The sequence below is a fragment of the Phasianus colchicus genome, chromosome Z (genome assembly GCF_987193195.1).
Source record: "Phasianus colchicus chromosome Z, bPhaCol1.hap1.1, whole genome shotgun sequence".
NCBI lineage: Eukaryota > Metazoa > Chordata > Aves > Galliformes > Phasianidae > Phasianus > Phasianus colchicus.
In genome coordinates this window covers 74,981,043-75,008,205 of record NC_143476.1, presented here as the reverse complement: position 1 = coordinate 75,008,205, position 27,163 = coordinate 74,981,043, and the positions used below count along the sequence as shown (strand labels likewise).

Sequence of the window (27,163 nt, the reverse complement as noted above, 5' to 3'; positions counted from 1 at the left end):
AAATCATTTCCTACTAACCACAAGGCTCAAGCAAAACAGGGTGGAAAGTCTGCAGGTGATTAACAAACCGACCTATGAATTGCCAGCTGCTCACTGGAATAGTTTTCAGTCTTTTTTATATACTTCAGACACAATAAATAAATGCTTTAGTAGTACTTGTTACCTACCTAGGACATTAAACTTTGCAAAGAAGGATGGAGACTTCAGATTTAGCAGGGGTAGAAGAACAGCAATCAAGTAAAATGGTACTGTTTGTGATTTGCTCCACCACTCCTCAAAGAGCTGAAAATCTGTACTGTTGCCAGAAGAGAATATCATACTCCGGTTCTGTGGTGGGTGATCACTAGCAGCATTGGGACAAATGACTGAAAAGGAAAATAAAAATATACCCAGATGAAAAGAATTTCACTTGCACATAGTTTTCACTGCTAAGATCCCATAATTTCTGGATTGTGCTTTTCCTCTAGGGAGAAGAACCAAAAGCAACGTTTAGCAACTTAGGTCTTACTTTCTGTTTGTTATCAGTAGTTCAGTGCTACAGTTTCCCTGCTGTGCACCTTGTACTATAAGCTGAGCACAACAGAAACACTCGTTTGTTTGTAGCCTGAGTTTTTGCATAGAGTCTCCAGGGTTACCTATCTGCAGCCATGCTCTGTGCCTAACACATCTGCCCAAATTCAGTCAGAGCAGCACACCTCCACATTTGACTTCACGCTTAGCATTGAGATCTGTCCAGCACTCTTAACATCATATTAATAAATGCCAGCACATCTGTCTACAAAAGAATCTGCATCACTGCATGTTGTCTGGGAACACACAAACAGCTTGACAAGAAAGCTATGATTACCAGTGGCAGGTCTAAAACTCATGTACCAAAGCAAACATACTCTCATCTTGGTGTAATGTCAGGTTGCAAGTAAGTCACTTCCAGACTACAGAAGCAACGTGAGAAATACACACATAATTCTCTGAAAAGAGAATGTCAAATTCCTGTTACATGGTAACACCTGAACAGCACCTTAACAAGTGACTGGAACAAAATGAACCAAACATAAAAGATCCTGTGGTGAAAATATGCCTATTTGCTTCTGGTTAATACTGGCATTTCTTTCTAACATATGTCTACAAATTATATGTTGAAATACGAATCTGTCTTACAGTTCTTGTGATTTCTCCTTTCCAATCTTGGCATTCCACAATATTTTATAGCCTGCCTCCCACAAAGCCTTCATGAGTATTTTGTTACAAAGGCAAAGGTGTATGAAGTGTTCTATCAAGTTTTTTGAGACCATTATGTTTCTTCCAATATTCTTACTTGCATTACATTACTTATAAGAGGACTGTTTCACAGACCTTGAAAAATGCTTTTGTTTTTTCGTGATCTCCCCCCAGATACCCAGCCAAGAGACATCTGACTATCTAGCAGCCCTTAGTTCTGTGCAGCATCTGCACTGAATCTTCCAGTAAGCAGAGGATGATGTGGAATAGAGGAATATGGTTTTCTAACTTTGTCTTTAAGTTACTTCTCCTGCTGCCAGAGAATGGGATGAAACAGGAGAAGCACAGAGACCAAAAAGAGAAAAAACACAGCAGCAGCTTCTGGTGCCTTGCTCATAAGGACTTATGGAGAAACAGAGTTCAGCACTAATTCAAATGCAAATCAACTGGTTTTCAGAATTATTTCTGAGTTCCCTCACCTGATTCCAAATAGCTGCACTCCAGAAACACTATTACAGCTGGTGTGACACAGCTGTTTCTGAAGTGTTTCCCTATCCTCTTAAGAGCTTAGAATAAAGAAAGCTTTCAGCTTCATAAAGTAGAACTACATGTCAAGTTACTTAGTACATCAAGGCAGAAAGACCTGAAGCTGATGACGTGTAAGCTCCCCCCTTCACTGTGTGTTACACTCTGCCTATTTGAAAACTCTCAATCCACCTTCATAATTGAATGCAGGTTCTTGTCTTAGAGCATGTTAGACTCTCCGCAAAAACAAGCAGACACTCATGCAGCTGGATGCTTATTTCTGTGTTCAGCAATTAAAAAAAAAAAAAAAAGCTTACAGAATTAAAATAAATAAATAAATAAATCCTGCAGAGTTATTGAGGAGCAAAAACCACTCAGCCAAAAATTTTCAACAGAAAACACACTTCCTATGCCTCAGTTTCAGGGTGCAAAGGTTAAAATTCCTTAAGGAAACTCCTAATCACACAGCTGTTAATTGATCTAACATTCATGGCTTTTAGGAGTACCTAGCTGGGTATACACTAATTTGTAATATATTTCTTAAGCCTTGCCCTCTCCCCCACTGCTGTTTCATTTTAAATTATTGATCTTTCCAAGTGTAGTTAACTGTAGAAGCAGAAACATCAGATAGAAAACGCTAGCTTTCTAAAAACATAGTTAAAACTTAGTTTATACATTTTGTAACTGTAACAGGGTTAAAATTCATGCATTAAAACTGCCTTGAAACTCTCTCCCCTCCAAACTAGTAAGTGCTTCTTACCTTTGTTACTTCCATTTGTGCCTGGAACAATATCAGTTACATTGATATCATGAACAAAGTCTGAAAAAAAAAATAATCATATTTGCAACGTTCTATTAGGTTCTTACCTGTTAACTTAACAAAAACGTTAGGGAAACATTTTGAAAAAATAACATCAGAGCTGCAATATGCAATTAGCACTTCCCACCAACTTCAGATGGGTATTTCAAGGACCACTGCACCACTTCGTTCTCAGCAGTCCCCTCCATCTATGCAATACCCAAGCATACCCTTTCCGTTGCTCATTCCTATTCCCCCAGCACACTTTCACCTGTTCCTGCTCCTTGACTGCAGTGTTGCATAGTAGATTACTGAGGAGATGCATCTCAAAAATCAGTTTATTTTGGGACAGAAAAAAAAAAAGGTGTACTCAACCATAACCTTAATCCATACAATATTATATAGATAAATCTTCCCCTACTCATTTCTTCTAATCTTTCTTCAGAGCCTGAAGGATGTTTTTTTTTCTTTTTTTCTTTTTATTTTTTTATTTTTTTTCCCCCTCCATGTTGTTTTTTAAATAATGTCATTTCTGGAAAAATGTTTAAGTCTCAGTATCTCCAGTCACCTCTCATAGTACTTTATCTCAACTGTACTCCTGTGCTACTTTACTGCAAGTAAAAAGATTTTCAGGTTTCTCAAACTTGATCAGTAAGAGAGTGCTATCTCCTTATATTTACGTATATACAGAAGCATGCAGAAAATGCCCATCAGCCTGTAAATTTAATTAGTATCTCTCTGGTTAAAATTTGCTTCTGCTGCATGTGGATGTATTATGCACACAGAAAATCAAATAGGATAGAAGGCTTCTGATTTTTAAAGCAATTAAGAGCAGCTTGTTTCTCATACAAAAAAGAATTTCTTTTCCTAGAAAACTACCTATTGTGATGATTCTCAAATTTGCTTAACAGAATCAGAATGTTTTGGCTTAGAATAACTAAGGATTAAAATGCTAACCTTATAAAGAAAAACAAACTCTATAATGAAATGGCCTTAAGAACATATGAATTAGGTCAGCTATAAAATAATGCATTAATTACTCAATAAAGTAATGTGGGTCCTTCAGGGATGATGAGACTCTAATTAAACTTTGCTTAGGGGGCATAAGTATCTCTGCTGTTATATGCCTCAAAAAAGATTTGTTAATTACATTCAAAACAGAAGCTTTCAAAATTTAGTAGTGCTATTTAACACTATTAGTCAGATTTTCAAAGCTCACAATTCCATCTTTTATTCCCATAACTCTACACATCTAATTGATTGTATCCACAAAAGCCTGTGTGTCTGCACACATAGAGGGTGTAAACAACCAAGATTTTCTTCTGTAGCAATGCCAGACTAAAAATTGTTCTCTCACTGTGCTACTGTTCATCATTCCTTCAAGGATGCTAGAAATGGTCTATAAGGCTATATACGTATATATACACTTCATTTGCTGGAAACTAGAATTAAACTTCTTTTTTTTTTTTTTGCCTGACAGAACGGGACCTTGGTGTACTGATGGACAGTCAGCTGAATATGAGCCAGCAGTGTGCCCAGGTGGCCAAGAAGACCAATGGCATCCTGGCCTGTATCAGAAATGGTGTGGCAAGCAGGACTACAGAAGTAAACCTGCCCCTGTATTCACCATTGGCAAGGCCTCACCTCAAGTACTGTGTGCAGTTTTGGGCACCTCAGTACAGAAAGGACATTGAGGTGCTGGAGCAGGTCCAAAGAAAGGCAACAAGGCTTGTGAAGGGCTTGGAGAACATGCCCTACGAGGAGAGACTGAAGGAACTGAGGCTGTTTAGTCCGGGGAGAAGGAGGCTGAGGGGAGTACCTGAAAGGTGATTGCAGAGAGTGTGGTATTGGTCTCTTCTCACTGGTGACAGGATGAAGAGAAATGGCCTCAAGTTGTGCCAGGGGAGGTTTAGGTTGCATATCAGGAAAACTTCTTTACAGAAAGCGTTGTTAAGCACTGGAATAGGCTGCCCAGGGAGGTGGTGGAGTCACCACCCCTGGATGTGTTTAAAAACTGTTTGGATGTGGTGCTCAGGGACATGATTTAGCAGAAGGTTGTTAGAGTTAGATTGTTAGTAGTTTGTGGTTGGATTTGATGATCTTCAAGGTCTTTTCCAACCTGCACAATTCCATGATTCTGTGATTCTTAGGTGGAGATCTTTTTCATTAACTTGGATCATTCCGAATAGTTACATCAGCACAAACAAGGAGGGGGTGAAATACAAAGTGGAAAGAAACAAGTCAGGATTGAGTTTGGGATTTTTTTTAAGCCCAACAATGAAAACGTGTTTTTTAAACTAGACCAAGAAGTTTGTACTCACTTGCTAGCCAGTTAACTGGTACTCTGTCATTTATTAGAAACACATACTGAGAAATTGAGAAACTGGCTTTGAAAACATGTAAGTGACTATGCCAACAAATCCGCACTTACTTATTCTTACTTGACATTTCACAGAAAGTAACAAAATCAAAATTAAATAAATGGGACAATCCTTTCTGAGTATAAACCGAAGTCTTGATCTTTAAACAAGACAGCTGTTTAAATAAACCAAAGATTAATACTTACTGTATATAAACTTTCCTGTGTTGAACAGAAAATTGGACATAAGCACCCAATAAACGATCATGGCTCCAACAAGTGATACCATAGAAAATAAGAGGCTTGACCATTGACCGAAAGATCCAAAATAATACTTGCAAACATCTGGGAATTCCCAGTTCGAGGTATCTATTAAAGCTGAAGAAGATTAAAAATAAATAAATAATAATAATAAAAAAAATTAGAAATCTAAACAAAATGTAATGTTATATTAGGGTCACTAGAATTCTTCATAAAAGAACAAGATGATTTTTTTCTGAATTCTGAAACAAATTCATAAGGTTTCCAAGAGCTAAGAAGGTTGCTATTAAATTTTAAGTACAAAATTCATAATGCTGTTCTTCTTCACATAGTTTATGACATTAATGTTGCTTGTTCTACACAGGAAGCCTGAAGAATTAGAGGCTTTAGATTGAAGAAATGCAGCAATACTACTACTTTGAATACTTTCAGAAGCACAGGCACCAAGGGTTTGGGCCAAAAAAATGCATTTGCATTTGCAGCTAAGCTTTCTGCAGAAGTTACAGTCCTCAATAATACTTGGAAATGAGCTACATGTTGGAGCAGTAGATCTTAACTGCTTTCATTTGAACAAGTAAGGTGGTAGTTTATGTGTAAAAGATCAACAGATATGAGTATTGAATAATAAAAATACACTCAAAGTAGATATACCCTCAGTGACACAATCATACAGAAATTGCATCCAATACAGACTGCAGAGTACATAAATGCCTTCAATTATGCATATTTCATAGACAGCAGAACTACAGCTGTCAGATGGCTAAATGACAGTAAGAACCTAATTCCTTTACAATCGGAAACAATTTATTTTTTATATACAAGTATTCCAGTATACAGGCATACAACAAACTATTAAAACTCTGTATTTCACACTTGTGTGGAAATATTCGCATCATGAAGCTTACGTATCATTTTTCGTGATTTCACAACTCTGTAACAGCAATAAAGTGTCAAAATGCCCATCAGTATGATAAGAATGATTCCAGAAGTAAATCCTGCCTGTTTAGAGGGAAAAAAACAACACTGTATCAATAATGCTACAGAAAAATGAAGAGCAAGCCAATGTTGCCAAAAACATTTTCATGAGCATATATTTTTCATATTTTTACCTGTTTTATTCCCCATGGGATACTTAATATAGATGTGCCCATCATTGTGTTCCATATAACAAATCTAGGAAGAAAAGTTAACAAGTCAGTGAATGATTTTAAAAAGACTTCTTTCCATACTACTTTCTTAGATAAAATACAGAATATTCAAAAAAATGCATTTTATGGCTACTGTGTGAGAAGGTGCTTAACATACATTGTCACTATACTGGAGTTTTTACCGTAGCCATCTGTGCAACTGTCAACTTTAAAAGCAGTTCCTAATGGACTATATACATAGATTTCATCAGGAGCTGGAAGTACGTGATCAGGAGCAACCTAACAAAAGAATAAAAAGGAATAATCAGTAGCATCAAAATAAGTATTACCCCAAATATAGCAAGACAACTGCTGTAAAACAAAATCTTTCCAGGAAAAGCACGCTGCAGAAGGAAAAGAAGTGGACCATGATTTTTATTTTTTTTAAGAGCATTAAAAACCGTTCACTGGATTCTTAACTAAGCAGTAGAAAGACAGATTTTCTTCTGAAAAAGACTGGTAACATACAGAGCTCAATCACACAGACATAGCTCAATCACCACAGCTGATTGGTGCTTAAATTCTCCTCATAGAGGACAGCAATGAGTACATCTATCTGGACAGCCTGGACCACTCTTCCAAAATTAAAATTGTATCTTTTCTTAGATAGTAAAGATAGAAGAATTTGATGTTGACTTGTGATAACAGGAAAGTTTGTCAGCTACTCCAAAGCAAACTACAGATTAGTTTCCCCCCTACCATAGTTTGTACTTCTTTTATATACCTAGCCTGTGGAAGACCCAACACTCAATTCATCTGGCCCTTTGTCTCACCAATGCCTTGTCTGAAGGAGATGTGAGCCTGCTATAGTAATGAATCCGCTTATTCATTGCTGAAGCTTCGTCAGAGACTCTTTGCATGTCATCATTGGCGCTGACTATGTTTGTAGGCTCCACATGAAATGGTCTAAAGGAGGGGGATGAAAAATGAAAAGAAAGGAATATTTTTAGCAATCCTGTACTACAAGAAGTAACATAATTCAGAGAACAGCTTAGAATCACTCTGGCCATGTCTGTCATTCATTGACAAAAAACAAATGCTGTGACTGAAACCATCAAATCTTTATATAATCTACATTGCTCAGATTCTGCATAATAACCTAACATCAAAATTCAGACCTAATATCCAGTCTACTTGCTTTCAGCAATGAGTCACATCAGTAATACAACATTAATGAGCTTGGCCAAGCACATTAACATTAATAACTTGTGTTGCCAGAACAAGCAATGAGGAATAGAGCTAGAAACAGAAGGCGCGAGTAAGGCAGAAACAGAAAGAAGACAGAAAAGAAGAGGAATAAGCAGAGGGAGAACCAGCTAAAAAAAGGCTGGGAACTAATAATCTAGCCAAAAACACTGCATAAAATTGTGTTTAATGCAGATGAAACCAAGCCAAATAAATCAGTGTGGTACTTCTGAGCCAAAAAAACCAGGACTAGACTTTGCCACTGAACAGTAGATGTCCACTTTCAATTCTGAATCACCTTCAGATTTCCTTTCAAATTTAGACTAATTACAGAGAAAGAGATTCCCAGCAACAGATGCCCCACAGTCCAGACATACCCTCTCAAACACAGACATACAGCAGGAAGGTGGCCTTCCTTTCCCTCTTCTCTAGTTATACAGGTACTGCAGGTGTCGTCACGGCCACTGCAGAAGAATGCAGCCACCTCCACCAAAGTTTTCTCTATGTGTTACATTATTTTATTATATATTATTTATATATTTATATATTTATTATATATTATTTTATTATATATTATTACACATGGAGCAAGCAGATTGATAGCTGCAGTTTTTCCTGCTCCTGATGCTACAACACAAATCCCTAGCAGAGATCTCATCATGTTTAAGGCTACCAACAGTAAAAATTAAATCAGCAATAAATCCATGCCATTTTTACTGTAATACGATCATGGCCTATTTGAATGACATCCTCAATACACCTTTCTGGCTCAGACCTACAAAGGAAACTCTCCTGCCACTGCTCTCAGTAACAAAGGTTTCATTCTTTTCTCATGTGAATCATTAAGCATTTCCTTCCCATTTATCTGGAGGAAAGAAAAGGAATATTGCTTTGAAGTCAGCTGTGGTATCTTTGAACAGATGACGCTCAGTCTTCAAGTTTTAGCATGGCCTCAATCCTAAATGCTTAACAGGCACAGCAGTTATGAGTATTTGTAGGAAACAAATAAACCAGTAGAGAAAAAACTAAACAATTAGAGAAAACTATCTCACTCTTCACTCCTCTACAAGTTAATCATTCTTTCCTTCATCTTAAGACATCATTACTTCTTATATCCTCCTTCACTATGGAAAAAAATTGTTTAGACTTGCTAAACCATTTCACATAGACTAAAATGAAAGTGGACACACTTTCAGTTCTTAAAGCATTCCACACTGAGGTGGTTTTTTGTTTTTTTTTAAAGAGTTCACAAAATGAAGGGGAAAATGCTGATTTTGTATGTGGACTACTAGGGTGTTCCTATAAACAATTAAGATTTTGTCACAACTAAACAGAAATAAGTTTTAAGCCATAGTCTTAATGATCAAGCCTGAAGTGCACATAACTCTGCAGGTGTTATTTCACAAAGAAAAATACTCATGGATTGCCAGCTTTAAGGGACTTAACTTTTTTTAGTTCCAAATGTATTGGGTTGATCCAATCATTGGACACTGCTGAAAAAATATTTCATTAGAAGAGCCGTATAATAAAGATTGTTGCAATGAAAACAGGAAACATGGTATGTTTGAATGCCTCCTCAAATGTGCTCTTTTTTTTTTTTTTATTAAAACACAAAATAGAACTGAAAGTACGCTTTGCTAATTATACAGCTGCTGCATAGAGCAAAGAGCTTCACAAGGACCACTCTCTCCCCATGTCAAGTTAATGTTACTGATACAACCCTAAATCTTCCTTTGTCGGTGTGAAAAAGTTACACTGAGACAAAGTCTACGTTCAGCTTTAAAGCAGACAGATCTATGGCAAAGGCATCTTTCAGCCTGATGTTGAAAAACTATTGACATGGCCATCAAAGGAAATAATTCCAGACTGGAATACAGTGGCAGATTATTTTCTAAGCAACTCAAGTTAAAGCCACAGATTATTTTAAAGGCAAAATAACAGAAAACATGAATACGACATTCTATTTTATGGGGAAAGCAGTAGTGTTAGTTTTTGACCAAGTGAGTATTAAGAAAAAAAATGATGTACAACAGAAACATATCTTTTAGTGGGTAGAAAATTCTTTAAATAAAGAAATTTCATGTTCTTCAGTATTTTGATCATTGTCTGGATTGAATAAGCAAAAAGCCACTACCCTATAAAACAGAATAGCATGATTTAGAATCAAATATATATGTGTGATGGAAACAAATAAACAAACAAACAGGTAAAATAAAATAACCTCAAGGAAATTCTGTATTTGTGTTGCTGCTGCTTTCTGCCTGGAGGAATACGTGTTTAATGCAGACAGTTCTTGGGTGACTTCCCCTTCTGGTAACATCAGTTACACCCTTCTGGTGTACATCGGTTGAGACTGATAGCCATCTAAAGCAGTAATTGATTTTTTTTTCCCCTCAGAATACCAATGTCCTCAGAATACCTTCAGTCATTTTGAGCAAGTGACTATGATAAGACAGACTGATCCCTCATCAGTTCTACAGTTGCTACAGGTCTCCCTGAAAACATTAGCAAGTTAGATAGGCAGACTAGGATATAATCTTCCTCTTTGATCTCATCGGGTGTAGGTAGCACTCTTGTTTAGGATCAAGGCCATTACCAAGCCCCCAGTCATACTCAGATCAAAGACTGGCCATAGGGCATAATCAGGCATGTCCAAAAGCTTTCAAGACAGTACTTTAAGATTTTCAAAGCCCAAAGGAGGTAGGACACAATTTGGGTTGCATTTTGGTAAATTCTTTCATAGGGACCTTAAGTTTAGTAGACAAGCAGTCTGTACATACAAGCATCTGCAGTTGCAACAGATCCTAGAAAACTTCCCGATTTATACAAGCAATCTCACTGTATAACTCATGTGGCAAAATGAGTATGAAAAGGATGTGGGACAATGTGATCTGAGGGACATGACTAAAGGTTGTGACTATTAATGCAGAACAGTACAGACAATTACTGTGCACTGAGATAGATGGCAGTATCCACAGATGTATTATATCCACACCAACAAACACAATTACAACTTGTATTCCAATAGCCAACATGAAAACCAATGCTCTTTTTAGCAAGACAAATACACCAGTAAAACATGGCTGCTTTCCACAACAGAGTGAGTAGAGACTACATGCAGGATTCCATGCAGGAGACCCATACCTCCCATACATGTACTTCAGAAACCATTCCCTGCAAACCTGTAATGTGCTCATCTGCTACTTATTTCTCTCACAAAGAAACACAGTTAATGAAAATCTAGTGCTGGTCTACAAAAAGAGAGAGCTGTTGTCCAAACTTTCTCACATCATAAACTTGGGTAGCAAAGAAAATGAAAAGAGATATTCATGATTAGAGCTGTTTCCAAGTATTACGCTGTGTAAACCTCAAATGTCGGATTTGGAAGGATGGGGAAAGAACAGAATAAGTAATTTTGTTTTGCAAGCTACATATAATCTCACAGCTGCTAGCACCTGTAAGGTGACACATCTCATTTCTGGATATTTTCAGGAATGTATTCCATTTTGCAGAGCACATTTCAAGCACTTTCCCTCTACTCTACCAAAGGTAAAGATTTTCTATACCCCTTACAATGGGTAAGAAGGTTCATAAAGAGGCCTTGTGAGGGAGTAGTAAGATTAGGAATTAGTAGAAATGTTAGTGATACAAAAAATTGAAAACAAAGCAATAGAATAAAAAGTTCACATGGATTTGGAGAAGTAAAAGCAAGAATGCAGAAACTGTACCTGCTGTGGAAGTTAGCCTTTACCATTATCAATTTTTTTAAGTTAAGAGAAATGTTAAAACGAAAAGGAAATACTTTTGCGTGAGAAAAGCTTATCTGACTGCCACCTCCAGACACTGTTTAATTTATAACTGTTTAATTCCACCTTCTGATCTTTCCTACATTCTAAGAGAACATTATGGAACTTCAAAAGGAATTGAGGGGAAAAAAAAAGCACAGAAGGCTTGATCTTCCCTTACAAGGGGCACTGTTTTTCATATGCAAAACAGTACACTGACAAAAAGTAGTTTAAAGAGCACTAAGAGGAAAAAAAAACTGCTATCCCTTGAATACAATAAGCATCAACAAGCCACTACAATAACAGTCTGGCTTTCAAAGTGCCCTACAAAACAGGCAAACAAGCCTAATAGAATGCAAGAAGTTCAGGTCATTGTGAAGAATCCCCTTTGAGAGTGTTAGAAGTAGCTCTGTATTTTGCCCAAAATACCAGGAGAATACTAGATAAAATAATTTACAGTTCTATTAAAGAAAGCAATTTGTTCACTGTTCTTAAGTAAACAATGAAAAACATGCCTTTCAAAAATCCTAAATCCTCCAAGCTTTTAAGAAAACCAAGTAATGATGTAATTGTAATCAAATCCCAAAACCCAAGCAAAGGAACAGAGCATATCAAAAAAGGTCAAAATGAACTTAAAAAGATTACAAAGAACTCTTTGATACTGATCTCAAAGCTTAATAGGGACTTTGAAAATTTGTGATAAGTGACCACACAGCTACATCTGATTATAGTTTCTGAAGAGTGAGTTAAAAAAAGAAGCAACTAAGCAGAGCACATCTTGCACTATTATTGCATTTGCACCATTTGATCCTTTCAGATGATAAACCTCTCTCTCCCTTCACCTACATCTCCCTAAAGATCAGAAGAGCAAGCCCTTCCAGTCACACTTTCAAGAGCACAAAGTCCTCAGTAATGCTCTGACCACGTCAAGGCAAACTCTTCTTCCTTGTTCTAAAGATCATAGAATCATAGTATCATTAAGGTGGGAATTTCAAAGGCCTTCTAGTCCGTCCATCTACCCTCAGTGTTGCCCACAAAACCGTGACCATTTAGTAAGATACCCACATGTTTCCTGAATACCTCCAGGAACAGTGATTCCACAGCTTCCCTGGGCAGCCTGTTACAGTGCCCAGTCACTCTTCTGCAGAAGCTTTTCCTAATATCCAACCTGAAATTTGTGCTATGCCTTCTAATATGCAAAGTTGGGAGTTCAACCTTGTTTGGCACCACAATGATTTCCAGGCCTTTTTGATATCCCAGATCTGATGCCCCTTGTCTTTGTGCCTCTGCATGCTTGGAAGACAAAAGAATAGGATGTTCTAAATGGAAGAAGGAAATGAAGGGAGGAACAATAGGAAAAAGAGAATGGATCTGCTGGAGGTCGTGGAGGTGAAAATATAATCCAGGAACATTCAGGAACATTTACTGCTTTTGGAGAGAGAACTAAACACCAGTTTATGATGTTTTATGAAATTGAATAATCAAATTTAAGAAATCACATGGAAAATAAAAAGCACAATAAGGAATGAATATTTCACTTTTGAAAAGTGGATCTTGGCTTTTTGATATATCACAAGGGAGCAGACTTCTCTAATTACTTCTTGAAACTCACTGCTCTTCCAACACAACACACGCAGTCTTCAACATAAAGAGCTCCCCAAAACCTCTACAAAAATTAGCAGTCTTTCTGTGTCTGAGGAGCTGTGAGGGACTCAGACACTCCACAGGAATAAGAGGAACTAAAAATGTAGTTTGCACAATCCCTTTTTCCACCTCTACCATTTTCTAATCTTTATATACACTGTTCTGCACATGCTCACACCTGTGTTCCATTGTTCCCCTGTGCTAATTCCTACCTTTGTCTTCCCTCCATCTTCCCTCCCTTTTCCTCATATAGATGAGAAGTTATTTAGCCCTGGCTAACATATAGTCTCTTAAAGCTTTCTAAACCTACAGGTCCAGGCTGATACAGCAGGAATTCACTAACCTCAAAAACTCTTGCTGAAGTGGCCACTCCACAGTAAAAGGAGTTTGTATACAACAGTGCCATCTTCAGTTTCTATAGGAAGCCTGCAATACTGAAATAGGATGCTTGATGGAAAGAGAAAAAAAAAAGAGGCAAAGGAGTAAAACCACAGTCCTAAAACATGCAGCTATTCTTTTTTGTAAAAAAGTGGAACTGCTGTCTCCGGCTAACACAAGAAGGGCAGTTCTCATTCTGATCTCAGTTTTGATTTACAACCAACAACAGCTCACAAAACCTTAACTGTAATGGCAGAGGAATCCTCCCATTCTGAGCTCCTTTGAGGAACAGAGCTGTTAAATTGTATGAGAACATTATTACATATGAGAAAATTATTGCTTAGCTAGATATCATTTCTGCAGCCAAAGCAAAAAGAGCAAACTATTCTATTTTTCGTATTTGCTCCGTCTAAAAAAAAAAACCCAAGCAATGCTATACTGTTCCTACAGACAAAAGATTTCCTCAGTATGAGCTAATAATATATTCTTCCCCATATCACCTCCAGAATGCACGCACAGCCATTCACGCACATCGACAGCCATTTACCTACTGCATCTGGCAAGCTTTTATAGACCTGGATCAGGTCCCCTCTCAGTCTTCTCTTCTCAAGGCTAAACAGACCCAGATCACTTAGCCTTTCTTCATAGGGGAGATGCTCCAGGCCCTTCACCATCTTTGTGGCTCTCTGCTGGACTCTTTCCAAGAGATCCCTGTCTTTTTTGTACTGGGGAGCCCAGAACTGGACACAGTACTCCAGATGAGGCCTTACCAGGGCAGAGTAGAGGGGGAGGATCACCTCCCTCGACCTGCTGGCCACGCTCTTTTTAATGACCCCAGAATGCCATTGGTCTTTTTGGCCACAAGTGCACACTGCTGGCTCATGGCCAACCTGTCCCAACATTTCACTTTGTTGTGTTAAATAAAATCATCTGGTGCTTAGAGAAAACATAGTATAGAGACAAAATTGGACTTAGACCCTAGTTTCCAAATGTTAATTTTATGTCTGCATAGAATTCTGTTGCTGCAAGCAAAAATTAGACAGAAAACCGGTACAGAATCATTCTGCGCGCTCAGCATTCCTCTTACCTTTTGCATTTAAAATCTTCTGGATTAAACTGTATATTCATGATTCCATAATTACTTTCATCGCCTCCTACAGGAATCAAGAGAGGCTTTGTATCCTCCTCCATATCTGGTGAATACACTTCTTTCTTCTAGACACTGACAGTTATTCTGAACAAAAGAAAGAAAACAAGACAAATGCAGTTAGGTAAGCTGTATATCTGCTATGAATTTAAGACTGGCAGTTCCACAGCTTCAGAAGCTCCTGAGGTGAAAATAGAAAACCCCATCGATTTGCTTCTGGGAATTGTCATTTTGTAATGCAAACATCACGGTCAAGTACGGCAAGCATAACAATTTCAAAACACCCTCCATGTTTAAGTAAAGTGTTCAATAAATCATTGTGCTGATTCTTCTACTACAGCAACAGCCAATATAAATTAAAGCACTGTGATGGATGTTGCTTTTACACTGGTATTGAAAAAAGTTTGTAATCTGAATTTTATTTTTTTTATTTTAATTTTATTTGAGCTGCCATAGCAAAAAACAAGTCCACCATATGGAAAGTAACATTAAGTATTTTTATGTGCAGGTCTTATCCAACCTCACAGCATAAGACTCCTTTCTACTGTTCACACTGTTCCTCTGGAAGACTCCTGTGATTTTTAAAAGAGTTGTATTTGCAATTAGCAACAGAACAGCTGAGAACAATTTATCCAAATTATTAGAGACTACTGTTTCAATAAATTACTTCAAGCTTTACAGCAAATACATACACAGTTTTCCAGTGTATTTCCCAGAATGAGAATAAAGATAGAATCATAGTGGTGTATCATGTCCATGTTCTTCAAATTAAAGACAACAACTGGCTTAATGCATTAATAATTATGTATTGCATGCATTCAGAACACTCCAGGCTAAACAAGAGAAAGCAGATTGCTTTTAAGCAAATGGAATTATATTTTCTTCAACTGAATCACAGTTCTCACATGGGACTTGCTGCAGTCTCATGTTCAGATGAACAAACATAATGGCTTAACAGCTCTCACACCTGCTACCTGCTGAAGAATTCCTCAGCCAAGGCATACTTTTCAAACAAAAATGGTAGAGGTATCTGCTTTTTCAGTGCAATTGTTTCCTGATATTTTGTATGGTAGACAGGCTGATGGAAATATAAATGGGAAATAGAGATAGCAAAAGATCAAAAAAGATAGCACTGAATGGAACGATAGAATGAGGTGATTTAAATCCACATCAGGCTTGTTGTCCACCTGGACACACATGCGTGCCTATGCAAAGGAGTATAAATGATGCCATTTCATCTCATAAGGATGCCAGTTCCTTCATGCCTTCAGCATGCATGACACTACAATTCATGACATAAAAGATTTGAGTTAAGTCTTTTAAGTTTAAAGGCATGATTTTATCTTGTTTATCTTGGCAGTGCGACAGATCACAAAAAGTGATCAGATAAAATAAGACAATTGTGAAAGCATTCTTTGCAGTCTGTGATAGCGCTACCTTTTTCTCCCCCTTCATTTTTGCTGTCGCACTCCTCTTTACTCCAAAGTCCTTTCCTTCTGCATCATCACTGTTAGTTCTTTGGCCTCATTTGGAATGTCTTAAATACTCTTTTTGTTCTACAGTTTTCTGGTGAGTCTTACTTTTCACATTCCTGCTCATTTCCTCTCTATTTTCTGCCTCCCCTACACACTGTCAAAACTGCTTTCCAACTTGCCTTTAACAACCACTATTTACAAAGAGATTTCTTAATTGACAGCAATATTTTAATTTCCTTTCAGGTGACACTCTATTCCTTTCCAAATCCCATTTATAGCTTCCCATTTGATCATTTCTCTTCTACTGATTTCTCATACATAATTTTCTATAGCTCTATGTCACCTCTTTTCTCCCTACTGACTACCTTTATGACCTGCATACTCCCACTTTAACTCATCTCAGTGCACCACTTCTAGCTGTTCAATACTTTTGAAAGAAAACCATGGGATTAGAGACTTCACCTACAACTATCCACCTGTTCCCCTGTCATTCCCAAGCCCTTCTTCATCCCTCTGATTGCACCTTGAGAAAATAGTCTTTATGGCTTTATTTTTGTTGCTTTTAATGCTCAACTCTACAGCTCACAGCTTCTTTCTTTCTCAGTAAAACTTTACTAGAAGTCTCAAGTGGAAGACTGATAATCCAGTATTAACTGTTCCTTTTTATTCTGTTCTGTTGTCTTTTTCAGCTTTACATCCTGCATACTTTTCCCAAACAGGTACACCCTTACCTCAGGAACTGAGATCCCTCCCTTCTGCATTTTGCAACCTCTTTTCTCTGAGTTTAAATCACGCTCTGGATTTAGCCAGAACAACACAGATTAAAATTTAAATTTCTAGTGGATGGACTGGAATTGGAAACTGATTCAAACCTCAGTACTCATCAGTGAATTTAGTCTGAATTTTCCAGAAGACTGAGTGACTGAGATCTTTTCCTTCCTTGGGCTCTGATTATGGTGTGGATGAAATATCACTTAATGCATCGCTTTTCTAAAACCTCTTGTAAATAATGTACTTGTGCTTTATAATTCAATCTGAAAAATGCAGAAAACAATGATCACCAGTAAGACTTTCTCTGCACTATGGCTAAAAAGAATCCAGAACACTTTCAAATATCCCATAAAGAAAAACAATCCTTCCAAGACATAACATGCACCAAGTCAGGCTTGAAAGCATATTTTGGGGTATAGCACTGTTTATTTGTCTTTTAAGAGCCTACTTAAAAATAAACCCTTTTCAAAAGTCTAGCTTATAAGTGCTTATTTTTCAGAATAGGTAAAAGAAGCTCATGACCAGCAAATTAACTACTTTACAAATAGATGCAGATATCAAAACTGTATGATATGATAACTGTAGCCAGAACCAATGTAGCTTAATGTACTTAATGTAGTTCTTTTTGTAGGCAAAAGAACAAAACACAGAAGAAATAACCTGATTAACTTATCTTTTTATCTAATGTCTACTCCTCCTTGCCTTTTATATACAGGATTAACCAGGTTGTGATATCCAGACTTATTGCCTGACCATTTCCACTACATCAAATACTTCTCTCCTGATTATTTTAGTAGTGTTATAGCTACCTTGAGCTTTTATACTAGGAATCTGACCTAGGCTCACCTAGTCTTGGAGGTTTATCTTTTAAAAAAAACTTATGACAGACAAAATTCTGTACATATCTTCCAATCATTTAATCACAACTGTCATGCTACCAACACAGTCACAACAATCATTAGAATCTAAAGACCTACAAATTCAAACACCATGTCAGTGTCATGAATGGTGGTAAGTCTGCACACACTTGTCCTCTTGTCCTGTTCACAATTCTCCCATGAACATCTGAAGCACTGTATTAGAAAGCCAGCAACAGCAGGTAACAAGCAAATGAGAATTTACTAATCCAGGTTTTTCTGTGGCTGGTAAAGAAACTGTGAAACAATACCAACAGGTACACAAGTCCCACTCCGGAATACACTCTGCATGACTTCTAGATGAAAGTTCACCACAGAGGTGAATTTTCATTAATGGTTTGCTCCTGCCAATTTATTTTTTCTCTACCTCCAGTTCTCCCTCTCTCCTGGTTAGTTACAAAGTTTGAAAAGCTTCAAGAAGCAAAACCAACAAATCACCAGATTAAGAAATCTCTAGCCTGGTGGTGCTGTGATCTAGTCTTTGCAGTGGAGGACAAACAGACAGTACAATTTGCTTGTACTGTGAATCTATGCCAGCACTCAGTTCTGCTTTAAAATGAAACACCCAACTGCACAGATCAGTGCAGGCTTTCTGCCTAGGCCATGGAAAGGGGTTACCAAACAAGTATACACCACAGCAGACACAGAACTGTGTTGTTACGTCAGTTATCCTGGTTATACCACAAGCTCAGACCATGCTTAACTGGTTTGTAGGACTCTTCTTCACCAGAGAACTCTCCTGGGAGAGTGGGGGAAAGAAGGCAGGCAGGGGAACCACTACCACAGCCTCCACTGTGCCATCCAGTGTCTGTGCAGTTGGAAATGGTGCTGGAAAAACAAAACATATAGTTCTGAGATCTATTTACACAACAGCTCCATGTAATCAAAAGCAAAGCTGATGTGCTATGCTAACAGTGATTCTGCAACAATTTCTTAGTGTAGGGGAGACTCAATTGACAAGCCATCACATACAAAGCCTTAACTCTATAACTGTGAAGTCATGCATGTTACAATATACAATCAGACAACTTAAATCAAATTTAACTTGTTCCTCTTTAATTTGCCTAATCACAACAACAATCTCACAGACAAAAGCTGCATTAAAGACTGTTGTTAAGCTTACATGCAACAGTAGTTCCCTATGTTTTCATATTTGTTGTGGTTCTTCTAAGTACATCTCCCAGTCAACTAGATTTCTCCAGTGAAAATGTGGCAAGCAAACCTATGGACACAATCTGTTGTTATTTAAAGTATAACTTCACATCACATTCATGGCTTAAGAATTACAATCCACTAATGCAAGTACTTAGTTTAAACAATAAAAATGATTTCAGAAGTGCTACTTGCAGTGAGGTGGGCTGTCTCCTAAATTCTGAATGAAAGAAATGCGAGGCATAAGTCTCAAGTATACTGCAGGCTATACACATGGAAACTGTGAGAAATAAGCAGGCTCTAACCTGAAAAAAGGGAACTTCAAAGCAGAACAGAAGAGCTTCCAGTTTCCTTTTTTTTGGGGTAATGAGCCCTAGGTTAGAAGGTGCTGAAGAAGTAAAAGTAGTGACATACATTCAGAGCTCCTTAAAACAGGGACATCTTGACATGGATAAGTCAGCTTATCCATATTCTCATAAGACTGCAATGGCTGAAAATTTAAACATGCAAACAGTGTTAAGATAATGTCTGCTTTGTTAACACTCCCTGCAGATACAGGCTGCACTGCTATTAAGCTTCTACAAAAGCAGTTCCAAAAATAATGCCTCCTATTTTATGATCTCAGCTCACAATGTCAGAAGCAAATACTGGTGATATGACAATACAGAATGAAACTTCCCATCAATATTCCTTTAAATTTTGTTGCTGTGTGACAGTTGGCAGCAGAGGGGCAGCCTGACAGAATGGTGTGTGACATGGAAGTGCATGAGAAGCAAAGATGTGGCACTGAATTCCTCCATTTGGAAAAAAAATGGCACGCACTGACATTCACTGACACTTGCTGCACGTTTCTGGAGCCCAAGCAGTGGGAGTGAGCACAGTGAGGCGGCGGGTGCTGCGTTTCAGCAGTGGTGACAGCAACAGTGGGGCACCTTCACTGTTTCATATGTTTCTGAATGTGGCATGCAGGCTCTTGTTCATCACCGGCAAAAATGCACAGCTACATGTGATGACTACGTTGAAAAAGGGTGTTCTGTAGCTGGGAGCATCCTCTATCAAACAGTGCTATTGTGCTTTTTGTATCCGTTGCAGTTCCTGTGGAAATAAATAGGAGGCAGTACTTTTGGAGCAACCTCTTAAGTACCTCAGGCTGAATCCCCGGGCACATGGCTACTGACAGACGGTGTCGAAGTAAAACGTAGAAGAAATTAAACGAGCTTATATTCAGCAGATAAAGAGGCCATTATTTGGACACGCATACACGTTTGCGCAGATTCTAAAGAAATAGTTACAATCGTCGGAACGCGAAGAAGTTAAGCATCTTACTGATCCCACCACCACCGTTAAGGGAACAGGTCTGCGGGCTGTCAGAACGGAGCCAGGCTGCCAGGCTCCCCGGCGACTCGCGAGCTGCCCGTTCGGCAGCGCTCCGCTCCGCACGGCGCTCCGTTCCGCTCGGCTCCCCAGCACGCGGCTTCATGCCGGCAGCCGGCGGGGCCCGGCAGTCAGCCCGCGCCGGCCTCCCCCTCCGCGCGGTCCCCCCTCTGCCGGCGGCACGCAGGGCGCGGCTCAGCCCGCGGAGCGAAGCGGCCCGCGGCGCACGGGTCTCCCCGGCCGTGCTCGCCGCCCCGCTGCTGGTGAGGCGAGGAGAGGCGAGGCGAAGCGAGGCGAGGCGGCGGCACCCCGGCCCTCCAAGCGGGCTGCTCCACTGCGCTGCTGTCTGGACCCCCGTGCCGGCGCGACCTCCTACCTGCGGCCCCGGCAGAGCCGTGCGCCGACAACAGGAAGCGACCCCGAGCGCCCAGCCACGGACTACGCTTCCCGGCGAGCCGCGCGGCGCCGCCCCGCGCTGCCGGCCTGGGCCGGAGCTGCTGGAGGCGGGGAGCTGCTGCGTCGCGCCTCTCGTCTTCAACCGCCGCTTTGCAACTTCTGCGGCGATGCAGAGCCGCGCGCTCTGACGTGTTGTTCACAGCGATGCAGAACTGCAGCGTTGTCAGCACTTCAAAGGCACAGGCCGGGGTGCGGGCCTCCGGCGTTTCGGCTTGTCTGGGCTGCATTCAGTGAAGACGAATTGTCTTGGCCACGTATACAACATACAATAAAGTTAATGAATACAAGTAACAAACTGATATATATTTCCCTGTTAAAAACTACTAAATACAGAGAGCAACAGAAAGGTAAAAGAGGTGGGATATTTGGCCTCGTTTTTGTAAAGCAAAGGCATCGGTCTTGTTCGTGGCGGTGGCGGCAGTTGTTAGTTCACAAGGTGTTGTCAGAGATTTTTGATGAAATTTTGCTCTTCCTGTGCTTCATCCTTGAAAATGGCTGTGCACAAATGTGCGTACTGCAAAAAAAGTGGTGACATGTAAGAGGCCCTGGTTGTGAAGTTGGGAATGTTTTTCTCTTGTAAGAGAGCGCTTACAAAAGTCTGGCAAAGAGACAAGATGAGATTTTTCTTTCAGATGAATATCTGATTGCATCTCTATCTGTGCCCTTTGAAAATTTGCAGGTAATGTATTTATGCTGACTGAAAATGGAGTTGAAAATACACAAAAAAATTGATGAGATTTTTCTTTTTTTTTAATCTTGAAACCTATTCTCAAATTTCGTTACCAGAACAAGAAGCACAGCTGCATGTTTTTCACTGTTCACAGGAGTGTGTTTAGCCAGTGTATTTAAATGCATAATATCATTTGCCATAACTTGAGCTTGCCATAATGAAAGTTTCGTTTTGAAAGCTGTTATGGTCTGAAACATAGCATGGGTAAGATGATTTTCAGACTGACAATGCATGTTTAACTCATTTCAGTGAGAGCTCAAATCCATCAAACAAGTGAAATCTGTATACCGTTTTTCATGTTTAAGTTCTGCCACAAATTTTTGTTTTGATTTCACACATGACTAGATTTCATTTTGCAAACCATGAAATCTATTGCCAAAACATGCAATTTTAAATCATCAGCTTTACTGCCCAAATTTTCACAAACACACGTAACGCGACAGAGACAAAACACTGGATTTGGCCTCAACAAGCTGAGCAATATTGTTCAGGCCAAGCAGTGCCCTCGCGCTTTTCCTGGCTCCCGCCTCACCCATTTTTCCCCTGGAATCAAATCAAATACACAAGTGTAACAAGCCTGGTGCCATCTCAGCTGCCATTAAGTAGCATGTGCTGCAACAAGATGTCTACCACACACTCTGCTCTGGATGGTGGGGGGACTCCAGTCAAAGTAGGTTCCCTAGAGTAGGTTGCTCAAGAACAGTTATAGCACTGTTGCTCACAGAAAATCACTAGTTAGTAAGGTTTTGGTTGTCGTTCCCAGTTAAACCAAGGTAGGAACACATCCTTTTCATAGTTGTACTGTAGGGATGTTTATAAATCTTGCTAAGGAAAACTGAACTGCGTGCAAGGAAGACAGCATTGACACAGCTTTCCCACATAAGAAAGCTATTTTGAAACAAGCTCAGCACATATCCTAATCTGTACTTCCTCAAACACAGCCCAAACCGATAGCAGGGCCAAGCAGCAGCACTGCTCCTTCAAGGAAACTGCTGCATAATCTGAATTTCAGAGTGCAAGAGGAAACAAGGCAGCAGACTAATGACCTGTCACCCTGACTCTCAGCTATGTGTGATCAGATCCGCTCCAAACTCTACTTCCTGCAGCCCTTTTTTCACTCTCATCTTTTACACCTTAGGCACTCTTATACTTCAAGTACTCTGTGGCTTTTGTATATTTGAAGAATTTGGTCAGTTAGTCACAAGTCCGGCCACGTGCTATCATATTAGTTTGAAAAGCAATGGAAACACCACCTGCTGATGCTATAAGTGATTACAACCAAAACACACAAACGCAGAGCTGTGGGAAAAATTGGACATTTTGATCATACGAGAAGCTAGTCCCACCCTTGAAATCCACCTTCTGCATCATGTGCTATGAAAGACCCAAGCAGTTATTGCCATAGCAGACATACAGCTTCTATTTCCTTATCTTCTTTGTAATTAACTACGCAGCCTTGGAAGATTTTTGCTTGGAAAAAGGATTTTTTGCAAGAACTGTAATTTGTTAACAAGGAAACATGAAATAAATGTAAATTCTCCTGCTGTCCCTTTTATTAAAGCACTAGCTTTAGAAACGCCTTTAAAAAAGAGCGTTCATTGTGCCTGCATTGCACTGTGCTGTGCTTTCTATTCTGCGGCACCAGCCTTCTGGGCAATGCACGTATTCTGCCGCACATCTGGGTAGTGCCTCTGAAAATGGGAACCCACGTTCACTGAGGGCCTCCTGACGAGTTCTCCCTTTGACAGCAGCGAGGGCTCCTGGGTGCCTTCTCTTCTGTAAGCCAGATAAGCCCAGCTCCCTCAGCTTTCCTTCACGGAGAGACTCCAGCTCTCTGATCAACACTGCAGCCCTCCTCTGGACCCGCTCCAGCAGCACCTCGTGCTGGAGCCCTAGCCTGGACGTGGTATTGCACATGGGGCCTCACAATGACAGAGCAGAGAGGGACAATCCTCTCCCTCAGCCATTAATTTTACACGTGCTTAATTTTGTCCACATTTTTTGCAGCAGAATCGCCCACGTTAGTTGTTGCGTGACACAGCTGAATTCACTAGGTCTCTGTGAAACAAAGGGTGCTCCCACAGCCACTGCAGCACATGAGGAGCCACGCAGGTGTTCCGATGCCTACAGGACAGCCCTATGGACAGGCACGCCCTGCGACAGCCCACCCGAACCGCCTGTCTTCATCTTCTGCCCGCGCTCCTCAAAAACCAGAAGCGCAGGCAGGAAAAGCACCGCCCACAGCCTCACCCTTCCCGCCCAACACGGTACCGCCCAGCCGCAGCCGCCCGCTAGGAAATCTAGCGCCACCTTCTCACCCCGCCCCCACTACGCGCCCCTAGCGGCCCTGACAGCTGGTGCGCATGCGCCGAGTGACGATGCGCGCTCCCATTGGCTGGCGGTCGAAGCACGGCCGGGGCACGCGGTGGCGGCTATATAAGGTGTCTCGGGAGACAGCGCCATGTTATTTGGCGCCGAGAGTGAAAGCTGCGGCCTTTGGTAGGGGAGGCGCGCCGCGCCGCGGAGCAGCGGAACCGGGCGTGGTGCAAAGACATTGCGTGCCAGGGAGGGATGCGTCGCGTGTTCGCATCGCGAGAGCCGTCGGGATAGTTGGGTCTGGGCGAAGGTGCTGCTAACCTGCTCCTGGTCCTGCAGGTGAGCTGCCGGCGTTGCCATGGAAGAGGACTGGGACACGGAGCTCCTGGAGCAGGAGGCGGCAGCGGCTTCCCAGAGGCGTTCTGAGGAGCAGGCGTGGATGGTGAGTCGTGTCCAGGGGAGGGTGGCGCGGCAGGGAGCGGGGCGCTGGGCGCTGGGCGCTGAGTGCTGGGCTGGCCCAGTCTGGGGAAGAGGAGGCCGAAAGGCCATCTCGATGCTCCCTGCACTCCCCGGTGCTGCGAAGTGCAGAGAGGGAGGTGCAGGGCTGTGCTGTGGGAGCCGAGGGCACCGAGCTGCCCGAGGAGGGAACGGCTGTGCCTGAGGTGCCAGAGCCTGGCGTGGGCTGCATGCAGAGGTGACAGTCTTGTGTATAAATTACTCGTATGCAATCTTGCTGTTTTATTACACGGCAGCTAAATGCTTTGGTGTGAAGTAAAGGGTGAGGTAGAGGAGCGTAATGAGAGGGAGCTAAATATTATTTTATTGCTTGTGGGATGAATGAATATCAGAAAAAACTGCTGTGAATTTCAAGAGGACCTGTTAATAATCTTCGGTAGTTGGCGTTGGTCTTACAGGTCTTACAAATGAGCCTTGAGCAATGGGGGGTAAGGAGGGATTAATGGGTTATCCAAATGGGTGCTGAGCTGAGAGTACAGTTGCCTAAAGAAGAAGTAGTAGAATGTACTATCAGAACGATAATTTTGTTGGTTTGAGGTTTCCTGTAATGACTAGTAGCCACAACAAGAAAAGTACTTAAGCTCTAGTAAAATAAAAAGAAGCACAATCTGGAAATAAAAATGTTGGCAATTTTTTGATGTTCCTCTATCACCTGGTGCTTTGGCCTACTAAAGATGTCTAACCTTTATTAAACAGGAGAAATTTAAACCCGGGCTTTGCTGGAAATAAAACATTACAGTGGTACAATATGAAAATTAGTTGCTATTCTGAACTGTTTCGGGTGGGGTATCTGAATCTTTGAATTGAGTGACTGACATCTTTAAAATGCTTAAGGATAATCTGTAAGCATGCTGTGGGAGAACAAGAAGAATGTAGTTGTGAAGCTGATGGAAATAGTCTTATTCATGATACTCGTAATCTGAAACCTTTGTAAGCCTAAATTGGAGAAGAAAATACTTTAAAAGATTGCTTTGGGCAACAAATGTTTTTAATGGGCTTTAAATGTTTGTTAGCAAAGTGAAGTTGATGCTTCCACAAGTCTGACAGGAGGCAAGATAATCTTGTCTTCATACTGGTTGTATATAACTTGGTTTTGGTGACATTTGTGTATGAACATCATGCACTTCAGTGTAATGAAGTTTAAGAAACTTTGAACAGAACAATTTGAAAAACTGTGCGCATGGGTGCAGAAGGGAATTTATTTCAAATGGGAGACTTAGCAACTAAATGCACCTTTACTTCATGTATATTTTTTTTGGCCTGAAGGTAACATCGTGATGTCCCCTTTTTCCCTGTAGGCTAACTCTGGCAGATCAAACAGCCCATCCCTCCGCTTCTCCAGCAGACCAAGCAGCCCCTTGTCTGGATTCCCAGGCAGACCAAACAGCCCCTTCTTTGGCTTTAGTCAGAATAAAGGCTCACTCGGTATGCAAAAACTACTTAAGATTTTACTAACATTTGGGGAAGCTGGTGACTTGAAAAGTTTAGAAGGTGTAACATGGTACTATTCTTGTTGTTTTTAATGTTTTCATGTGTTCTCCCATGCAATAAGCAATAACAAATTGTACAAATAATATAAGGAGTAAGTTTGACTTATGTTCCTCACTGCTTTGTTGGTGTTGAATACATTGTATAATTTAAAGTGAATGGATGACAGCTGGGTAACCATTTCCATGAATGCCTCTGATAAATAGTGTTGAAAATGAATAAATACTACATGCAGTGTTGAGCAGACCTATCGTGATACTTCCTGACAATTTTAATGAGAATAAAAAAAGTCACAAGAAGCTGTCGAAACACTAAAAAACAAAACAAACAAACAAATCTAAACAAGACCTTACATTGATGTAATTCTCATTTTGTCAGTTTCCATAAAGTACTCTTGGTTTTATGAAGATTATGCCTTTTTAAACTTGAACAGGAGTTTTAGTTGTAATAGGCTGTGCTGATGTTGCTCGAAGCAGTTTGTCCAGCACTTACTTGGAGTGATGGTACAATAGCCAGATCAGGAAACAAGTTTTACTTAAAACTGACAGAAGGTGGGATAGGGCAGTCAAGGAGTTCTCATTGGTTTTTATTATTAGGAACAAGTTTTGTTGAAACTGCATGTGAATGTTTTAACTTCAGTGAAATTGTGTCTGAGATAAAAATAAATAGTTCATATTTAGTTCAAACAGCCGTGGAAGCACAACCTAAACTATTTTAACATGTCATGTTTAGCACAGATTAGATTCTTTTTTTTATGAGCATTTAGAACAAGGCTAAATGATTATTGTTGATGTGTCATTCTTCTACCTCCCAGTGTGCAGGTAAAAAGGAGATTATTTTTTTTTACCTAATTACTTATTTGCAAGATGTTGAAAAATTAGGATGGGCAAGACCCTGAAGTCAGTTCTGTTACTTGAACTGTTAGAAGTTGAGAATTCAGAAATCAGGTATTGATGTTTTTTTTTTAACTCCCCTGGAAGGGCTGGATAAACCTTTCTCTTCTGAAAACCTTTAATTTATATTTAATTTATTATTTTAATAATAATGAATTGTGCTTCAGCTGATGTTTAAAAAAAAGTGTGCAGACTTGCAGAGGGTACACTCTGTCCCTTGATCCAAGACTTGATTGAAGATGGTAAACTCCTTTGGCTCCATTAACAGAGTCTGGGGTATTCCACTAATGGTTGATCTCCACCTGGAGTTTATGCTACTGATTGCAACCTTTGGGGCCCAGAAGTTCTCCTTAGTTTCCAGTTATGTAGGGTGGATTTCATTGGTTTATATATGAGAATGCTGTGGGAGACAGTGTCAAAAGCTTTGTTTATGTTATGTACTCTTCCAGGTGCTAATGAAGGACCTAACAGAAATCTGTATATGCAGCATGACATTGGAGGTTATTCTGGGAGCAGAGGTAGGATTGTGCAGTTAAAATTTGTAGTTTGGGGGATTATTAAGCCTTGCTTTTGGACAAAATACTAGG

General features: G+C 40.1%; 2 protein-coding genes across 19 annotated transcripts in view; one reads left to right on the top strand and one right to left on the bottom strand.

The window, feature by feature from the left end:
* SLC38A9 (solute carrier family 38 member 9) overlaps window positions 1–24,073 on the bottom strand; it is a 49,139-nt gene extending 25,066 nt beyond the window's left edge. For 2 of the 17 annotated variants that reach the window (XM_090131619.1, XM_090131603.1), the window contains exons 1-11: window positions 19,109–20,547; window positions 18,775–18,873; window positions 18,356–18,479; window positions 14,429–14,575; window positions 7,123–7,255; window positions 6,468–6,589; window positions 6,272–6,335; window positions 6,068–6,161; window positions 5,109–5,279; window positions 2,504–2,563; window positions 168–365 (exon numbers count right to left, since the gene is read on the bottom strand). In XM_090131619.1, coding sequence (XP_089987745.1) covers window positions 168–365; window positions 2,504–2,563; window positions 5,109–5,279; window positions 6,068–6,161; window positions 6,272–6,335; window positions 6,468–6,589; window positions 7,123–7,255; window positions 14,429–14,532 — 946 coding nt within the window. In that variant the 5' untranslated portion in view covers window positions 14,533–14,575; window positions 18,356–18,479; window positions 18,775–18,873; window positions 19,109–20,547. The other 15 variants (XM_090131605.1, XM_090131606.1, XM_090131610.1 and 12 more) reach the window with 15 other exon arrangements.
* DDX4 (DEAD-box helicase 4) overlaps window positions 24,038–27,163 on the top strand; it is a 28,643-nt gene continuing 25,517 nt past the window's right edge. For both annotated transcript variants that reach the window (XM_090131602.1, XM_031609493.2), the window contains exons 1-3: window positions 24,038–24,121; window positions 25,494–25,620; window positions 27,026–27,094. In XM_090131602.1, coding sequence (XP_089987728.1) covers window positions 24,038–24,121; window positions 25,494–25,620; window positions 27,026–27,094 — 280 coding nt within the window. The remainder of the gene's footprint in view (window positions 24,122–25,493; window positions 25,621–27,025; window positions 27,095–27,163) is intronic.